Consider the following 19995-nt stretch of genomic DNA (forward strand, 5'->3'; position numbering starts at 1 on the left):
ATTATAATATTATTTTCTAAAAATTTAATTAGTGTGAAATTCATATGTTTATTCACATGTGATTTTTCGCTTTTAATAATTCCATTAAATATGTCAACAATTATTGTTTATCAAACCAACCAACGAAGAATTTTCATTAATAAAAATTCAATTTATATTATTTTGATGCAACTTTTTCCAAACAGCATAAATTTTCAGTTTGTTCTTCTAAAGAGTGCTCTCTTTTTTGAACATTTTACTCGTAAATAATTATCAACAAATGTTATAAATCGAGCAATAAAAATTAAATATTCTTTAAATTAAATTTTAAGTTCAAATCTCATAAATGAAAAAATATCAACTAAAGAGCTTTGTTCTTCATTTGAACATTTATTAAGTTTTGACTTTAAATTTAATTAATGTATAATATAATATAACCCGTATTTATACGATAATGATCATATAGTTTGTATTTATTGACATGACATATCATGTCAATATATTTATCGATGTGACATCTCACAACTTGCATATTGATTTCTTAATATTTATGTCAATTGCAACAACATTCATTAACGATTAAATCTACACAATCTTCGTTAACTAAAAGGCTCAATTTATTTTATTTTGAAGTTATGTATAATTATCAAACATGTCATTGATCGAGTTATACGGAATTCAATATTTTTGAGTAAAATTTTGAATTCAAATTTTGTAAATGGAGAAAAAAGAACTCTGTTATTCATTTAGCGATCTATGTGACTCAATTTCAAATTTAATAGAGATCTAATAGATAAAAGTACAATAGAAGTTATTATATTAAGAGTCAAGTTATATTTTGTCATTCTATTAAAAATAGACATTATGTTAACATTTTATCTATTTATAATGTTAAAACTAGTTCATATATATATATATATATATATATATATATATTTATGATACGCAACATGTAATTGTCTAATTATTTTATCAATTACGCCGCTTTTTACGATAAAAACAAATAATACCCTTTATCTAACTTAAAATTAATTTATTTATTTTAATAAATTAAAATACAATTTAATTCCTCTATTGTATTTAAAAAAAAAACCTTCAATCAAACAGTCGACATGACTGATTTTATATCAGATTGTTCGACAATTCTCAAGAAAATTATCATATGATTCATATCCATACAACAGATTAAAGGGAAAAAACACTCCACCGAACAATCAGGCCTACGAGATCCTTCCGGAGTAAATCTAATACCAATTTATTTAATTAAAAATAAGATTCATCAACGATTCAACTGCACAAGAAAAAAAAAACAACAAAAATGGAATCAAACGGATCACTGACCTCAATGTTTTTTTTTCTCCGTTGCAGAAAAAGCTCAAAAAACATGGCTGCAATTGAAATTGCAGATCAGAAGCTTACATCATCATCGTCGTCAACGGTGATCTTCGCCGTGATTAACAAATGGAGACGATTAGGTACCCTAGCTTGGGAAATTGTGGAGCATCCAAACGAGTTTTATCTATTGTTGAAGCTCAAATTAACGGCGATGAAGGAAATCCCGTTATCTCCACAGCAATGACGTTTCTGCTTCTCCGTACTTTAGTCTCTCACCAGTTTTGCTTTCGTTACTACGCTGATTCACTCTTATGACCATTAAAATTTGTTATTCGTTTTTGGATAAATCAAGATTTAGTCCCTCATGATTTTTAAAATTTTAAATTCTTTCACTCCACTTTAGTTTCAGATTTTTTTTTTATCATTTTAATAAGTTTAGATATGATTTGAGGTAGTTGAGTTGAGTCAGAAGATTATTAAGTTTGAGCTTGACACTTGACTCGAGCTTAATCAAACATATATTTTTAAGTTTTATTTTAGCTCGGCTCGAGATATAATTGAGTTATTCGATCTCGATTAAGCTCGTTTACCAATTTTTGTACTTGAGTTCACACTCGGCTCTATAATTAAGCTTAGGATTAATAAAACATATTAAGGATAATAACGCGATTCAATAACATAAAAATATGAGAAAACTCAATAAGGCTTATGAACCATTTAAATCAATTATTACTAGACTCGAATTCGACTCGATTATTAGCTTAAGCTTGGCTCAATAATTATTGAATTAAGTTTAAATTTTTTTCGAGTTGAACTCAAGTAGCTTGCGAGTACTAGTGTTTCATTTACACACCTAAATACAATAATGTGATGTTTAGAGTATCATATCATTACATAAAATTTTAAATTTTTTACATAAAATCTAAAATCTACATATTTTTTTTAAATTACCTCTTTTATAAAACTATTTAAAAAATTAATTCCAAATATACAGAAAAATATATAAATTAAAACATATAACTTCTTTTTAGCTAAATAAGTGTTCAAGTATACATACATATACATATACATAACCCAATTATATAATTAATCTAATGATATATTGCATTTTGACCCTCTTACAATTTCAATTTTAATTTCAATCACTTAAAAAATAGAAATTTATAATTTAACTCTCTTATAAAATTATAAAATTTAAATTATACAATACTAAAATTATATTTTATTTATTTATAATTTGTAATTCAAATCCCACTCCCAAATTTTTTTTTCTTCAAGATAGAGTTGTTAATTTGTGTACAATTTTAAATTTAAAATCCTCTATTAATAATCTCATTAAAGGTATGGATCATATCTGATTTTTTTGACACAATACTCAAAACCACCTATAGCCATTCTCTAACTCATAAATAGGAGGATAATGCGTTTCAACGCACTCGAACCCACGTCCTCCTATATTAATAAAAATACCCATACCAATCGAGATAAGACTCATTCGATCATATTATTAAATTCAACGTTTTAAATTAATAAAGTCCACCTACATAATCTATTAAAATAATATTAAATATTTTTAGAATATAAAAATGTTTGAAATGGTCCATATTTTGGCAACTCTTACCAAACTAATTTAATATAAACAATAGTTAATGGAAATTAATGAAAGATGAGGTTAGATATTACTATTAGTCCATGCATTTTACAAAATTTGTATATTTAGTCATTATATTTTAGTTTGATCATTTTAATCCTTGTACTTTTCAAATCATGAAATTTTAGTTCTCTCCAAATGGTAACTATTACATTTATTAAGTTCTATCATTTTTCTAAAATCGATGCAAGAAACGCATTATCATATATGTAATGTCATGTCAACTTATATTCGATATATTATTCATTAAAATCCAATTAATAGATTAATGTCGATATTTTCGTTAAGACTAAAATTTCAAAATTTGAAAAGTACAGAATTTAGGTGATCCAATTGGAGAATTTGAATTAATTCTACAATTATACGTATAATCTGAGACAAGTAATTGAATTTAACCAAACGAATTTAATTGCTACTAATTGGGTCAAGACTAAATTTTCAAAATTTGAAAAGTACAAAGACTAAAATTGATCGATTCAAAAGTATAAGGACCAAAATTGATCAAATTAAAGTATAATATTTAAATTAATCGCTTTTGTAAAGCACATAAACTAATAATAGAATATTTTTTTGGATATAAAAAATTTAGAAACAATTATTTACATAGTTAATTTTTTTATTAAATTTGTTGGTGGAACATTTTGATTTTTTTTAAATCTCACTTAGGAACTATGCAATAATAAAAAGAAAAATTTGTAATAATTATAAATTTAACACAAAAATGTTAACAATTTAACAATTAAACTTGTATTCTTTTAAGGTAAACTACACCTAATGTCATTAAGTTATTAATAAGTTTACATTTTGGCCACTGGACTTCAAAAAGTTACAAAATGGTCATTGAATTATGTGAAAATTTCATTTAAGTCACTGAACTACTTAAAAGTTTGTATTTATTACTAGATTGTTAAGGTTTTTTTTTTTTGTTTCATTAGCGAGCTCCAAGTAACGAATCGATGATCGACACGACGGATCAATATCCATCAACAAGTAGAAGGGCATAATTTGGATCCAAGTCATCTTCAACATCGACTGTCAAATTGACTTAGATTTAAGGTATGTCATTCTACTCATCGATGTGTATCAATCTATCGTACTGGTCGTTGAATCGTCGCTTGAAGCTTGCAAGCCAAAATTTTAAAAAAAATTAACAGCCTAGTGACTTAAATAAAAATTTTCAAATAATTCAGTAACTTAAATGAAACTTTTCGAATAGTTTAATTGACTATTTTTATAACTTTTTGCAGTTAAGTGACCAAAACATAAATTTACTAATAGTTTAATGGCATTTGGTGGGATTTACCCTTTTTTTCCTACAAGCTGGCAAGTCTAAAAAGTCCAAATTATTGGATTAAAATATTCCAAATTTCAACACTTTCCTAACCACGAGATTTAATGCTTCTGTTCGCTTTCCACTTGTTCAATCAATCGAATATTCAAAAACAGGTCGAAAATCAATTAAATTTTGACTCAAAATCAACTATTAAATTTTTTTTAATGGAGGGTTAAAAAAGAAAACAGTGAACAAGCCAAGACCAAGCATCATTTCAATTAAAACTATATAAAAAAAGCCCCAATCAGTATCTTCCAGTATAAAATCCAAGAACCTCAATTCCTCTCTTTGAAAGTGTATGGTTTAAACGTATACCCAGATTTTAATTTTGTTGATTTGGGTTTAACTTGAAGAGAGAAAAGAAATCTTTTCAATGGGGAGTTTAGGAGCTCTTGTGAAACACCCAGATGATTTTTATCCATTGTTGAAGCTGAAAATGGCTTCAAGGCATGCCGAGAGACAGATCCCATCAGAGCCTCACTGGGCTTTTTGTTTCTCTATGCTTCACAAAGTATCTCGTAGTTTCGCTCTCGTTATTCAACAGCTCGACACCGAGCTTAAAAACGCCGTAAGCAATGGTTATTTATTTGAATTTTATATTGGTGTCGTTTGATTTCATAAATTTCTTATCAAATTCGATGTTATTTATTGATGGCGCTTTGATTTTGCATGTATGTGTTGATTTTCTGATCTCAAGTATTAAATTATTGTGGTTTTGCAGGTCTGCATATTTTATTTGGTTCTTCGAGCTCTTGATACTGTTGGTTTGTTCTTAATCTTCAACCTTCTATTTTTATTTGATGTGATTTTCCCATTTTGTATTAGTTTCCATTGATTCTAAATTACTAGGAATAATTTGTGCATATTGGCTTCATTGCATGCTAGATTTAGGGTTTAAATTATATAATCTATAAATGATTAGTGTAATATTTTGCATATTGGCTTATTTCTTTAGATCATTACAATCAAGTGTTGATATGTACTGATGTGTTCATTTTTTTACTTGCAGAGGATGACACTAGTGTTGCAACAGATATCAAAGTTCCTATCCTTAAAGAATTTTATCGCCATATATATGATCGTGATTGGCACTTTTCTTGTGAGCATTTTGAATAATTTTCCTCCTTCAATGGGGGATTTCTGTTGATTTTCTCTGGAATTTCAGCTCATTTTGTTGCTGAAAACTTACGGGTCAAAGAATCCCGGTTCATTTGCTTATATAGCTCTCTTTCTTTTTCAGGTGGTACGAAGAACTACAAAGTTCTTATGGATGAGTTTCATCATGTATCTACTGCTTTTTTGGAACTCGAAAAAGGGTTGGTTATTAACTTACTTTTTCTTGATTTTCTTTGTTTATGCCAAGATTTCAATGTGATGTTAACTATATGTGTTTATGTCTTTATCTGGCAACTCGGCTATCTTAAATGATGTTCAAGTTGTTTTTGCTTGTGATTTCGACCAAAAAAGAATCAATGTTTATTGATTGATTTTGCAGTTATCAGGAGGCAATTGAGGATATTACGAAAAGAATGGGTGCAGGAATGGCAAAATTTATTTGCAAAGAGGTTTGTCATGCATGCATTGTTTATTTTAACCTGTTTTTTGTTGAGGTGTGGGATGGAAAAGACGGAGTTTTATTTCGGTTAACAAAATTCTGGGTTTTCCCTCAAACAAATATGTGTGTGCGCTTGCGCGTGCATATGCTAATCTTTATTGTTATTTTAACCTGCTTTTTCTTGATGAACACTGATTTTCTTGTTGAGGTTGGGAAGGTAAAGACAGTATTCTATTTCAGCCAACAAAATTCGAGTTTTCCCTCGAACAAATATGTGTGTGTGTATGTGTTAATCTGCATTGTTATTTTAACTTGCTTTTTATTGATGAACACGGTACTCTGTTTCAGCCAACAAAATTTGGGGTTTTCCCTTGAACAAATATGTTTGTGTTTGCATGTGTGTTAATCTGCATTGTTTATTTTAACAACGCATGCATCGTTATTTTAACCTGCTTTTTGTTGATGAACACGGTACTCTATTTCTGCCAACAAAATTCAGGGTTTTCCCTCGAACAAATGCATGTGTGTTTGTGTATGCTAATCTGCATTGCTGAAAAGACAGTATTCTATTTCGGTCAACAATATTCGGCTTTTTCCCTCGAACAAATATATACATTAATTTGCTATATCTGATATGAGTTACTGCACAGTGGGCACTGAGCTATACCTGGATGCATGAATGAGAAAAAGGTTCATTTACAAAGTATTGAACACTGGTTGATCTCCTCTATATCGTCTCTTACCGTATATAAGAACTTAATCTCTCAATCTTAGCACTAAATCATATGTATGCACAAATACAAATTTTAAATGTGTTCATATTAACATATATATGATCCCGGAAACTTGTGTTTTATTGCAGGTTGAAACAGTCGGTGATTATGATGAATATTGTCACTATGTAGCAGGACTCGTGGGGTTAGGTCTTTCCAAACTTTTCCATACATGCGGTACAGAAGATTTGGCTCCTGATACTCTCTCCAATTCAATGGGTTTATTTCTTCAGGTATTGCTCTAATACGTGAATGAAGTAACTTTTTTCTTGTGCATGGGTTTCGACAGTTGTTTGAAGATACGATTCTTTAACCATGTGTTTTGGATCTAACAAAATTGCAGAAAACAAATATAATCCGAGATTATCTCGAGGATATCAATGAGATACCAAAGTCACGTATGTTTTGGCCTCGTCAAATTTGGGGTAAATATGTCAACAAACTTGAGGTATGCCCAAATTTAATTGAAGTTTGAGTAACTTTACACAGAACCGCTTTTAAATGGGTGTTCCCTTATATTAATTTTCCCCCGTAGGACTTGAAATACGAGGAAAACTCAGTCAAGGCAGTGCAGTGCTTGAATGACATGGTCACTAATGCTTTAATACATGTGGATGATTGCCTAAAATACATGTCTGCTTTACGTGATCCTGCAATCTTTCGATTTTGTGCTATCCCTCAGGTTCGAGAGAGAGTATTTCTTCTGTTATCTTATATTCGCTCTCGTATATTGTTCAAGTGGCATGTTATCTTCATTAAATCATGTACTGTTATCGAATTGACTTGTATTGTGCTATTACTAGGTCATGGCTATCGGAACACTAGCCTTATGCTACAACAACATCGAAGTCTTCAGAGGCGTAGTGAAAATGAGGCGTGGTAAGTTATTAGTCTCCAGAATTGTTTTCTTTGAAGCTTATAGGCACAGACACTTTGTTGAAAATGAGGCTTCATTTGTTGGGTTGATGTCAAGTTTATCTTCGGGTTGTGTTTCCAGGTCTCACTGCGAAAGTCATTGACCGAACCAACACGATGGCTGATGTCTATGGTGCTTTCTATGATTTTTCTTGTATGTTGAAAGCTAAGGTACGTGATTCATTCTTAACAGTTAGATAAGCAATATTTATATACCAACTTCGAGAATTTCATCGAATGCATCGTACTTGTATCTCGTTTTTCATGGGGTTTCATGACAACGAAAGTGCTTCTGCGGTTATTGTAGGTCGACAAAAACGATCCTTGTGCACAAAAAACATCGAGCAGACTTGATTCGATCCTCAAGACTTGCAGGGACTCAGGGGTCCTGAATGAAAGGTTTATCAAAGTTTCATTATTGATATTTATGGTTGATGCTGTTATTTTCGTTTAAAAGAAAAAAATCATATCTTCATACTTAAATTTTTTTAAATGGGTTTTGGTCAGGAAATCTTACATAATTCCAAATCAGACCAATTACACTCCACTTCTGGTGAGTTTCCATAACATTTTGGGGTAAAAGTACCATATAGGTTCCTATACTAGGAGTCAGATTGAATTTTATCTCTTTTACTTAAAAATGGGCAAATTAGCTTCTATACATTAGATCGAGAGCAAATGAATTTTTTTTGTTGAAAATTTTATTTATTTCTACGGTTAAAAACTTGTGTGGTTGACGGAATAAGTAGACACGCCACGTATACCTCATTCTAATGTACAATGATCAAATTTTAATAGTAGGAATAGATGAAATTTTTAATAGAAAAATCAATTTACTTTTTAATCTAACACGATTAATTTGTCAATTTCTTAAAGCACAGAGTATAAAATGCTAAAATAGCCTTTGATAGTGCTTTTATCTAACATTTTGGCATCCTTGTGGCTATTTTTCAATGGATATTTACTGATTATTCTCATTTTACCCAATGCAGGCTGTCTTGCTTTTCATTTTACTGGCCATTACTTTGGCTAATCGAGGCCCCAATGGGCCAAATTAACTAGTAAGTTCTATTACTTAAACAATGAAATTCATTTGTTTAGTAAAAGGATAAAATGTGTTTTAAGTCTTTGTACTTTTTGTATATTTCGAATTTAGTTCTTTTACTTTTATTTCAAGTCATTTAATCTTTTTATTTTTCAAATTTAAAAATGAAAATTCAATTGTTAATAAAGTTAAAATTTTTATTAAATTCAGTTTCATTACGACATTTTTTGTTTTACATCACTACTAAGTGATTATTTTTTTAATTTTAAAATATCACATCAATGAAATTGATAAAAGAATTTTAAGTTAAACAACAACAGGCCTAAAATTTTGAAATTATATTTTAATTGTCTAGTAATTACCAAAAGGTTAATATGCAATGAGTTTCTATGCTTTTAACAAATTTGAAATTTAGTGCATATATATTTATTTTCAAAATTTAATTTTTTTAGATTTTAAAACTCAAGCCTAATTAGCACTAGAGTTGTTCATGGTTTGAGTTATCCAGCTCGAAAGCCTGTTTGAAAAAGGAAGGAATTGGGTAAAAATATACGTCCGAAAAATGAGTTTGGATAAAAAAAAAATAAGGCTTGTATAGAAAAATAGGTCGGTCTTTGAGTAAGATTTTTTTATTTGGGTATAACCCGACCCGAATTCACAATAAAAAAAATATTATTGTTTTTTCATATTTTGTTGTTGTTTAGTGGTATCTAAGTATAAATATTTTTTAAAATTTATTTTTAATTTGTTAAAAAATATTTATTTAATATTTTTAGTATATTTGATGTATTATATTTATAAAAAAATTTGTATAAAAAATAAAAAAAATATTAATATAGGTGGGCTACACTTAGACTTCAGCATTGGTATTTGAGTCAGGCTTGAGCAAAAATTTAAGCCTATTTTTCGTGTCAGGTTGGGCTCAGGCTTAATAATCGAGCCTAAAGTTTTATTCCTTGACTTAGGACAACTCTAGTTAGCACCGTTAAAATTATTATTATTATTATTTGTTAAATATAGGTTTACATTGAACTTTTAAAAATAAAAATAGAAAGAGTAACTTTCAAAATAGAGACTTGTGGCATATTGATGAATCCTTCTTGTTCTCTTTGTTTTCATTTGTGCAGGACCATGCTTTAATTAATAATAAATAAAATAATAAATTTCTACGATATGGGATATGTGGTAGCATTCTAATCTAGCTTGTAAAAGTTTTTTCTTTTTTTCTAAAAATTAAATAATATAAAACATCATTATCGGTGTATTAGAAAATGAAGTCTTGTTGAGTGAAGTTTACTAATAAAATGGTATAACGCTACCGTTTTGATTGTGCATGTAATATGGTTGAGCAAGAAAATTGAAAACAACATTAGCTTCAACCCTAATATTTGGTTTGCTTTTATTTAATTTGATTTTATTTACACTGACATAAAATTAAAATTGGTTTACACCATTTTGTATATCTTTTAACAGTTAGCATAAACCATCACAGTTATGTTTTATGTATGTTAAATTTGATATAAATTAAAAAATTAATTATTACCGAACTGTTCAATAAGTGTTAATATATAATATTTTAAATTAATATAATAGAGATATTAAGTCGGTTCAAAAGTTACATGTATAATTATATCAATAAATTCATAAAATATTAATCATACAAAACTATGCAAAAAGGTATAAATTTTATAACGGTGTAACTAAATCCTTTCTCGACTGTAATTATCTAAATTGAAATTAATTTTATCTTTTAGCAAATATATTTAAATGATTTACAAATATTTAAAAAATAAAAACCAATGAAGCAAAAATCAATTTAAACCGACAAATTTTGATTTGATTACCTTAAATATTTAGTTGGATTTCTGAAAATTCATAATATCTTAGGGTAATCATTTTTTTCTTTCTAAATGCGATCCAAATTGTAACCTCTAGCATAAGTTATTATGATTTTACTTATATATACATGTCTATTTTTAAAAAATAAACAAAAGATAATAAAAAGAGAGGATAATATAAAGTGAAAAGAGTTTTCACTCATCAATAAGCAAAAAAGCAAAAAAGGACAGACACATGCCAATTTTTTTAAAAAGAAAGATAAATAAAAATATAAAATGTATTCACATAGTGAAGGATAAAATTCTATTTGTGAAAACTCTTCAATTTGAAATACACATAAGCACAAAACAAACAAATATGGAAGAGAAAGATGCACGTACAAAATCGTCTTCTCCGACACCGATATGCAGAAATGTCTTAGAAAACTTCTGCCACTTTGCTTGCAAGAACACGTTCCCTTCTTTCGATGTATCCAAAAGGGAACCAACCTGCTTTCCCCTTGCATTCTCCCTCGGCCCACCCGTTGTTCGTCACCTGCCAAAATCCATGAGTTTATAGAAATCAAATCCTTATTGGATTATACTATGTCCTCATAAATTGTATAGGAAAGTAAAGCAGTTAAACCTTTCGAACAACTACGAAGTCACCAACTGACAAAGAAAGCTCCTCGTCGGATTCGCCATTATACGTATGCATTACCTGGAGTAAATACATCAATTAGTCAGCCATTGAACAGATTAGAGTAACTTCTTGGTTCAAAAATGATGGTGCAAGGAACTGAGTTACAAACCTCGCCTAAAAAGTAGCCCATGCTATCTGTTGAACCGTTATTTGTTTGGGAAGCATAAACTCCGTTAACTTCCTCGTATGTTGGAGGTGGAGGCATGGTTTCCATACTTGGGGGAGGAGGTGCTTCAATTCGTTGTCGTTCGGATCTCATCTATTAAGAAGACGGGGAAATTATATTGTTTGAATATTGCTGGTTAGTTCTAGAAAGAGAATATTGAGAAAGGATTCAGTAGCAAAATTCATACCTCGGCATCAAGCTGATCAAGTATCTGAAGGACTCGTTGATGATATGTACGTTCAGCTTCAACCTTTTGACCCGAGATAAAATATCAAAATTAAGTTTACAGACATCCCAAATAAACTAAAGTATTTTATATGGAAGGAAATTTGTATTACCATACTAATAAGTCTCTGAAGTGTCAACCTCTGTTGTTGAGCTTCAACTGCGGTCATTGCTGCAACAGCTTCTTTTCCCAATATTGCCATGTTTGACTTTAGATCTTGCAGTTTTGTCTCTGCAGATTCCAATTTCATGACGATCTCAGGATTTCCCAATGTTTCCCTTACTCTAGCTTGGCGTTTCGAAACTTCTATTGCCTGTTTAGGTCCAACAGAAGGCGTAAATATATACTTATATACAATTTTCATAATAATAACACAAGGGGCAAGTATAACTCCGTACTGATAAATAACACATAATGTATATCACTCTTGACAAATCTCTAGAAAATGCAAACATGTATAGATTGGCAGAAACCCATCTTCTCAACCGATTTTTGGCTTCAAGCATTTCTCATTATGGACCTAATTATTTGAAACTATATACGCATAATATATTCTTCTAAAATTAAAACAAACAAAGATATCCAATTGATCAGTAAGATATTGTAGCATATAAAAACCTGTGCTTCAGCTTCTTGTCGCATTCTGTCATAACGTTGAGCAAGATGCCGTGCATCCTCCAAAGGAGCTCCCATTACCATTGCTCTTAGTGGCTCGGCAACCTAACAATCAAATTAATCAAAATATTAACCAAAAGCATATACACAAGAAAAGAAAAAAATGAGCTATCCAAACATACGCCACCAAACAGCTTATATTAACTTACATAGAAGTCTTCTTCCATGGATTCATGAACTTACCAACTTAACATTCTAGTATTTTATGTTCTAGTAATGAAAACATTAAACAAACCTGTGTGCCAAGAGCCTTCAACAGATTCCCGCGTTCCTTCTCCATTTGAGCACGAGCACGTCCATACCCTAGAGCAGCTTTCGATAATGTATTGCCACTGGTACAAGTATTTTCAGCACCATATTTCCTGCTATCCTCAGACAACTTCGTTCCTGTCGAAAAAGACCGATTATATACAAAATGGAATTCTAAAAATCAAGTAGTAAATGCTGACAATATATCATTCAACTCACCTATTTCAACTTGTTTGGACCCAGTGACGATATATCCTTCAACGCCACGAACAATATCCCTTTGAAAATGCTGAAACACAAAATTGACCAAGTTAAACGAAGAGAACACACAAAACAAAAGTTGATGCAAAAGAACAACTTAGCAACCTTGCCAGCACGGGTTGAGACATAAAGCTTCTCGAGTTTCTGATGTTGCTGGAGTTCTACCTCATCAGTAATTACGTTATCTGAACCTCCATATCCCCCAGCACCGAACTGTTTAAAGACAGCCTGAAGTAACATTCAAAGAAAATAAAAGTTTGAGTTAAAACAAACTAAGCTCCCTGCAGATAGCAATCTAAAACAAATAAAACAAGTTTCTAATGGATTTTAACAAGCAAAAAGTTTTCCAATATTTCAAATTCATTTTTCGGTTTTTTTTATCATTCAATAGAAACTTAATATTGAAAAAAAGAATGCTGATCCAAATTACATCCTCCAAATTCAAAATTTCAATTTGTCTAATAAAAATAACATCCAAATAGCTCATCACTTTCAGTTTAATACTCACACAAGCAGTCCAATTATTTCCACAATATTTCAAATCGATTCACAAATAAAAAACCCGCTATAAATAGATCCGACACTTAGTTCAAAATGGAACGAACGCATAATCGAAATAAAGAAGACTAACAATAAAAAAAAAATCAGATCGAAGACAAAAATGAAATAGAAAATCACTAAAAGTGCAGAGAAACATCATGGATGAAACTAAGAAATCAGCGTTGACTTGGATCTAAATCAAATTTGAGCAAAAAGAAGGAAAGAGTCCAAATTAGGGGATAGAGATAGAGACCTGTTGTTGGCGAGCGACTTGTTCTCGAAGCCGAGTGGCTTGTTTTCTGATTGCTTCCATTCACCGGCCAAATCGGAGGTTTTTTCCGATTGATTCGTAGAGCTAGAAACGGGGAAATAGACGGAGCTATTCAAATCGTCGAACCTAATCGGTTTTTTGGATTTTTATTTATTTATGGTTTTTTCTGCTTTTGAGAGAGGGTAAGGGTTCAATGAAAGAGCTTTTTTCGGTATATCACGGTTGGCAAAATTTGCATGCGTTTGATTTTGAAAAAATTTAAGGTAAGAAAGTAGGTTGTTATGGTGCAGACGTTACTATTTTACTCCTCCTGAGCTCGTCTCCTTGCTTTTTGAGTTTTCAAATATTAGACTACCGATCTAGACCTGTTTCTTATAATAAAATATCGGGTAAACTACACTTAAGGTTCCTACACTATTAGTAAATTTACGTTTTAGCCACTTAAATTTAAAAAGTTACAAAATTATCATTGAACTAGTAAAATTTTTTTATTTAAGTTACTGAGTTATTAAAATCATTCTTGTATGATCTTTTCTATTCGCACCGCCTATATCACAGGCCAATACTTTAACTCTAGTCACGTGTGGCCTTAAGCTTAATTTCAACGACAATGAGCCTAAGTCAACCTTCGATCCCATATGGCCTCAATTTTGATTCCAACGATACTTAAGAGAGGCTTCAACACACTTAGCCTAGACAACCGGAGAAGACAAACACACAAGTTGAGACAATGTGAAAGTATTTTATTACTCAAAAGCTAGTTTGAATGTACAAATAGTTGCCCTAAATTATTAATTGCCATGAGATTATTACCCTCTTTTTAAAAAATATTTTTTCACATAAAATATTTTAAATAGTAAAAAACCTTAATTTTATAATTAAATTTACTTGGTCAACACAAATTGTAAACTATCACTTGAGTCCAACCTAATTTATTAGAGATAATTATTGTTGATGATCTCTACAAATTGATAGGATAAAACAACATTTAATCTTTAAGTTTGATAATTTGATCATTGAATTATTTTATCATCTATAGTAGTCTCGTAACTTAGCAAAATTTTCTAATTTGGTCTCTGAATTTAAAATTATGTTAATGCATGACTATATGACACTCGATATTATAACGTACCATTATCTAAATATTTTAAAATATATAATCTAAAAAATTCAAATCAAATAATGATGTGACACAATCTCAAAATGTCACGTCATCATATCTAAACGAAATCTAAGTTCAAAAAAGTTGTCAAATTTCAGGGCTAATGTAAACAAAAGAGTTTAGGGACTAAAATGAAAAAAATACTAAATTTAAAGACTAAAAGTTTGTTTATCCCAGATTTTATTTGTTGAGAATAATAATAGAGTTAGTAATAATGAGTGAAACAACCTTGAATAAGCTTAAAGGACCAACATCTTTTTCCATTTTTGGTCAATGATGGCTTATGTCTAAAGCAAATATGAGACCAGCAGTAAGGGACCTATAACTAAAAAGGCAGACAAATTCAATTGAGTAAATTGGCTTCCACATTAAGTCTTCTTCTTTCTTTATAAATTTAAACTCTTCCATGAAAATTGAAGTGATGGAATTAGTTTGTTCAAATAAATGCATCAAATTCACTATTCTCTTTTATTATAATTAATCCACCAATTTTTTATATAATTTTAACGCGAATTCTATTAATAATTAATATTTGATTAAAATTATATATTATTGATGAATGTAATAATGGATTTAAATTTATTAAAAAAACTTTTTATGATACATCATCTGCCATAGCATAAAAAACATAAATTAGTCTATTTATAAATGTGTTCATAGTAAATCAAATTATTAGTGCAATAATTAAGTAATTATTTATCTTAAAATTTTCATTAATGTTGTATATGGTCTTAAAATTGTATGAGAAAGCAAATATAATTATTGACCCTAAAATATAAGCATGCTTTATTAGTAATTGACCAGATTCTATGCTATTATTATTATTGTTATTATTGCTGTCCCCATGAATTTCTTCTGAATATCGTTAAGAAAACATGTTCTTCATCCTTTTTTCATTTCGTTGATACAAGATTTAGTTCATGGTTGAGTTCATCAATTCATCTTATTCCTGATATAGATGATCAGAGTATACAGAAAAAGGATTTTATCGTGAAGAAGAAAAAAAAAGTGGAGTCTTGAGAGTTCTTAAAAGTATATATAAATAGATTTTTTCGGTCGAATTTTAAATTACCCGAATGATTTGGATTTCGGTCGATACATTTTATGTTTTTCAAATTTGAAATTTGAATAGAATGTTAACAATATTAAATTTTGAATCTTGTATTTACGTAAAGGTCAAGAGTTAGAAATAAAAATAAAAAAAAATAAAAAGGGTTTAATCGCACTAAATGCCTCAAGGACAAAACTATGGTTTGATCGATTTATAAATTTCAAAAGTTTTAATTGAATTATCAAAATATTAGTATAATATTAATTAGATTATTTTTATTAGTTTACTTGTCGGTTTAAATATAACGTGAAGTATATATTTAAAATACATGAATCAAATTATAAACGATATCCACCTATCACATGAATAATTTAAGTTTAACGTGTTAAAAGAACAAACATTGTCAATACAAATTGAATATTATTTCTATTTTTTAATATATCATATTGAAGTTGTTTGTAAAATAGGAACACACGTGTTCACAATTTGATATATATATATATATATATATTAATATGGTATGTGTTCGATTTAAGTTGACATTCAATGTACAAATTAATGATTAGGCTGACGAAATAACTTAATTGATATCATGTTGATACTTTAAAAACTCGGAAAGTTTAAAATTTAAGGACTAATTTAAAATTTGAGTTGTAATTTGAAAATGTCTAGTAAAATCAACCCAACAAAAAAACTCCATCATTTAGGTATATGGGTGAATCCAAAAGTTGAAGAAAAAAAAATTGAAAATCGACTCAAATCACAATGTTTAGTTTTGACTTTATTAAGTATGATTTAAGTTTAGTTTAATTCATGCGTTTGATTCGATTAATTTGTTAATAAAACGAAATTTAAGCACATTTAAGAACAATTGTTTATCAGGTGTTGTCATCAATTTTGAGTTGTTGTCGAATTAACTTGTGACACCAACACAATCAACAACATTATTAATATATATAATTAATGAATATAATAAATTGTGCATAATAAAATAAAACTTATAGAAACAACAAAATGAAGCTTTGGGTGATTAGTAAATTTAAGTTTTACTAATCCAATTGGTGTGGGTTCAACTCCCACTATACCTATATTTTGTAGGTTTTGATTTAAGAAAAACTAAAATACCCTCAAAATAATATAATTTATTTAAATTGAGGGATAATATTTTAATAATTTTTCTAATCGGGATGATGTCGGTTGACTTGTAACACTCGAGTCGATAGCTTAATTAAGAGTAAGTATAGCTATACGATTGATTAAGGTAATAAATTGTGTATATTAAAATAAAACATATAAAATAATAATAAAATGAAGCTTTGGTTAAGTTGTAAATACAAGCTTTTATTAATTCAATTGATGTGGGTTCAAATCTCATAATATTTATATTCTTATGAAAAGACTAATTACCCTCAAATGATATAAACTTATTTTAATTACGGAGGATATTTTATAATTTTTCTAACCGAGTTGGTGTTAGTTGACTCGTGACACTAACTCACCATGAACTTAATTAACAATATAGATAATTATTTGATGCACTAAGGATAAAGTTTTTTACTTCACAAATAGAGTTAAAATATTATCATATGTTCTTAATTGATATTTATGAAAATAAATTAATGGTATACATGACAACTTTTAGAACTTGTTAACGTAACTTTTTTTAAGAAACATTAAAAACTAATAAATCGAACCGATTCAAATCGGTGAAATCCGGTTCGATTCAATTAGGGTTTTTTTTTTTGTGAAACAATTACGTTTCATTTACAACTTATTAACGTAACATTTTTATCTTTTTCTTGGGCTCGGGAAGGTTTAAAGGATTCAAATGGCCCATTTGCTTATGGACTATTTCAGGCTATTCGAGTTTGAAGCTTGATTTTTTAGATCAAATCATTATAAATTTGAATCGTGTCGGATTTAGTTAAATTCAAGTTCGAATTATTTAAGTTCAGTTTTATTTCAGGTTGAGGTCAATTCAGTTTAGAATCATCCTAAGAGTGAGTTTGGATAGGCGGTGCGTTTACCTGTGGTTAGTGTAAAAACAGCGGTGGCGGTGAGATTAAATACTGTAGCGATACTGTAGCGTGAGACAAAAAGTAAGCTAAACGCACCGCACCGCACCTAATCGCCCATCCAAACCCACCCTAAAAGAATTTAAGTTATCGAGCAACGAGTTCTTACAGTTAAATCGAATCGTTTCAAAACTGGATTCTGATCCATCGGGTCCAAATTTCAAGTTCGGGTCTACCGAGTTTATATCCCGGAAATCACTGAGAGTGTCTGCTTCCCTTCTACAGCGGGCTAAACAGCACTGCTACCAGCTTAATGACTAAGGTTTTGCAAACCCAATGTCTTAAAGTCAGCCAATGTTTGGGCCCTCAAAGTTAAACCAACATACTCATTTCAAATAATAATAGATAAGACTTTAGCATCAAAATAATAATTTTTTTTACTTATTTTAGTTACTGAATTTTTTCAAAAAATTAATTATATATATTTCGTTCAATTAAGTCATTCAACGTTGTTAAAATTATAATAAATTAAATTTTTAACTGTTAAAATTAATAGTCAACCATTACAGATTAACAATAATATTTTTTCTGGTTGTTTTCACCACGTGATATGTTTGGATTGTATCAAATGGTAAAAACTAGTATTTTACATTTAAAATCATTAAAATCGAAGTTTATGTATGATATTGCACATTAAATCAAAGTTTGTGTATAGTTTTGATATTTATCCCATTTTTCGTCCAACAAAAAATAATTTGACTAATTTTGAAGCTTTAGGGTTAGAAGTGTTCATATGTTAAGTCGGGTATGGGAGTTGAATGTTTGAGTCCTAGCCCACCCTATATTTTAAATAAGCCTAATTTTTTCGTCCAAATCCTCTTAAATTTCGAACGAACCTTTAAATTTGGATAGATAAATTTAACTCTTGAACAAATCTATTAAAATTTAAAAACTAAAATCATCCGATATAATGAATTATTACCAAAATAACGAAAAATAAAGCATTAAAAATTAAATTTATCATTATCGTAAATAATAATTCATTTGTCTAGTTGTTGGATCGCTTTAAAAAAAAACCCCTTATTGATGATAAGATTCAGCACGCACAAACACAATTATAGAAGCAAGCAAATGGCCCTTTTATATTTTCTTTTGAGAAAAAAGCAAAGAAAAAAGAAAAATTGTAAATTTTGGGGTCCATTTTGAAAATGTACGTGGATGGTGGTGTGTGCTCATTGAGCAATTTCGTGCGTGTTGCTTGTAGTATCAGCTCAGCTTGTATTTAAATATATATATATATATATATATATATATTATATGTTTTTTTTACATATTATCTAGAACTACTTATAATCCCTCCCCAACCTATAAATAAGAAGATAATACACTTTAACGCACTCGAACCCACGTCCTTTTGCATTGATGATAATACCCATACCAATCAAACTAATACTCGATCGACCAGCTCAATTTTGTAATATGATGCATTAAAAACTAGGTAAGTGGAGGGGTAGTGACGGATGATAAAGTACCTATCTAAGCAATCCATTTTCAGAAAATAAAATAAAACTCCACCTTTTAATAAAGAAGAATTTGAAAGGCATACATAATTTGTTTAAAATTAAAATTTTAACTTTCTATTTTCACAAAAGTTTTTTTTCTTATTCTTTTTGTTAATTATGAATTTGATCCTTGTAGGGAAATATTAGTTTTGCTATTTATTTTTATTGAATTTGATTTTCAATTTTATGAAAATCAAAAAATTAATCCAATTGAGTAATACCATTAAACTTTGTTATCTAAAAAATTTAACTTAAAATTGACTTCATGTGTTTATTAATAAATTAACTAATTTTTCGAGTTTAATAAAATATAATAATCAATTTTGATAAATTAAAATAAAAAGATTAAATTTTCGATTTTCGTAAAACAAAAGGATGGAATTGAAAATTAGATTTATTGATTATATAAAAATAGGGTATAAGATATTTAAAAAGAATGTAGTGAGTCAATAGTCATTTTGCTGAACTGGTCTTGTGTGAGTCATGTAATCACGTAATAATAAAATTTGTAAAATAACTATATCAATTTTAGGTAAACAAACAGCTATTATATATATATATATATATATATATTGATTTTTATGATATATTTTTCATTTATTTGTTTAAAATGAATCGTTTTGAATATTTAAACTCGATTTTAACTCATATTTTAAATAAATTTAATCTTTTTAGTTCAAACCTTTTTTAGTTCAAAACTTTAAATTAAAA

General features: G+C 29.0%; 2 protein-coding genes across 2 annotated transcripts; one reads left to right on the forward strand and one right to left on the reverse strand.

Annotated features, from left to right (window-relative positions):
* Nucleotides 1–4477: 4477 nt before the first annotated feature.
* LOC105795347 (squalene synthase 2) lies at nt 4478–9971 on the forward strand. The gene is made up of 14 exons (XM_012624933.2): nt 4478–4866; nt 5020–5062; nt 5308–5397; nt 5539–5614; nt 5794–5863; nt 6716–6859; nt 6970–7074; nt 7162–7308; nt 7430–7505; nt 7624–7712; nt 7849–7940; nt 8049–8094; nt 8534–8602; nt 9714–9971. The coding sequence occupies exons 1-13, from the start codon at nt 4672–4674 to the stop codon at nt 8597–8599; spliced, it is 1239 nt and encodes a 412-aa protein (XP_012480387.1). The 5' UTR covers nt 4478–4671; the 3' UTR covers nt 8600–8602; nt 9714–9971.
* Nucleotides 9972–10638: 667 nt separating this feature from the next.
* LOC105795348 (SH3 domain-containing protein 2) lies at nt 10639–13741 on the reverse strand. The gene is made up of 10 exons (XM_012624935.2): nt 13477–13741; nt 12789–12911; nt 12642–12711; nt 12409–12560; nt 12117–12218; nt 11611–11811; nt 11460–11522; nt 11216–11365; nt 11050–11124; nt 10639–10959 (listed from the first exon to the last, which is right to left on the reverse strand). Exons 1-10 carry the CDS (start codon nt 13534–13536, stop codon nt 10843–10845), a joined length of 1113 nt encoding a protein of 370 aa, XP_012480389.1. The 5' UTR covers nt 13537–13741; the 3' UTR covers nt 10639–10842.
* Between the last annotated feature and the right edge of the window lie 6254 nt (nt 13742–19995).

The sequence above is a fragment of the Gossypium raimondii genome, chromosome 3, assembly GCF_025698545.1.
Source record: "Gossypium raimondii isolate GPD5lz chromosome 3, ASM2569854v1, whole genome shotgun sequence".
NCBI lineage: Eukaryota > Viridiplantae > Streptophyta > Magnoliopsida > Malvales > Malvaceae > Gossypium > Gossypium raimondii.

Coding starts and splice junctions, on each gene's coding strand:
- LOC105795348 (XM_012624935.2), bottom strand. CDS start 13,536: ATGGAAGCAATCAGAAAACAAGCCACTCGGCTTCGAGAACAAGTCGCT. Junction 12,912..13,476: donor AAGTCGCTCGCCAACAACAG/GTCTCTATCTCT, acceptor ATGTTACTTCAG/GCTGTCTTTAAACAGTTCGG. Junction 11,523..11,610: donor TTCAGAGACTTATTAGTATG/GTAATACAAATT, acceptor TCGGGTCAAAAG/GTTGAAGCTGAACGTACATA.
- LOC105795347 (XM_012624933.2), top strand. CDS start 4,672: ATGGGGAGTTTAGGAGCTCTTGTGAAACACCCAGATGATTTTTATCCA. Junction 5,398..5,538: donor TCGTGATTGGCACTTTTCTT/GTGAGCATTTTG, acceptor TTTCTTTTTCAG/GTGGTACGAAGAACTACAAA. Junction 7,713..7,848: donor CTTGTATGTTGAAAGCTAAG/GTACGTGATTCA, acceptor CGGTTATTGTAG/GTCGACAAAAACGATCCTTG.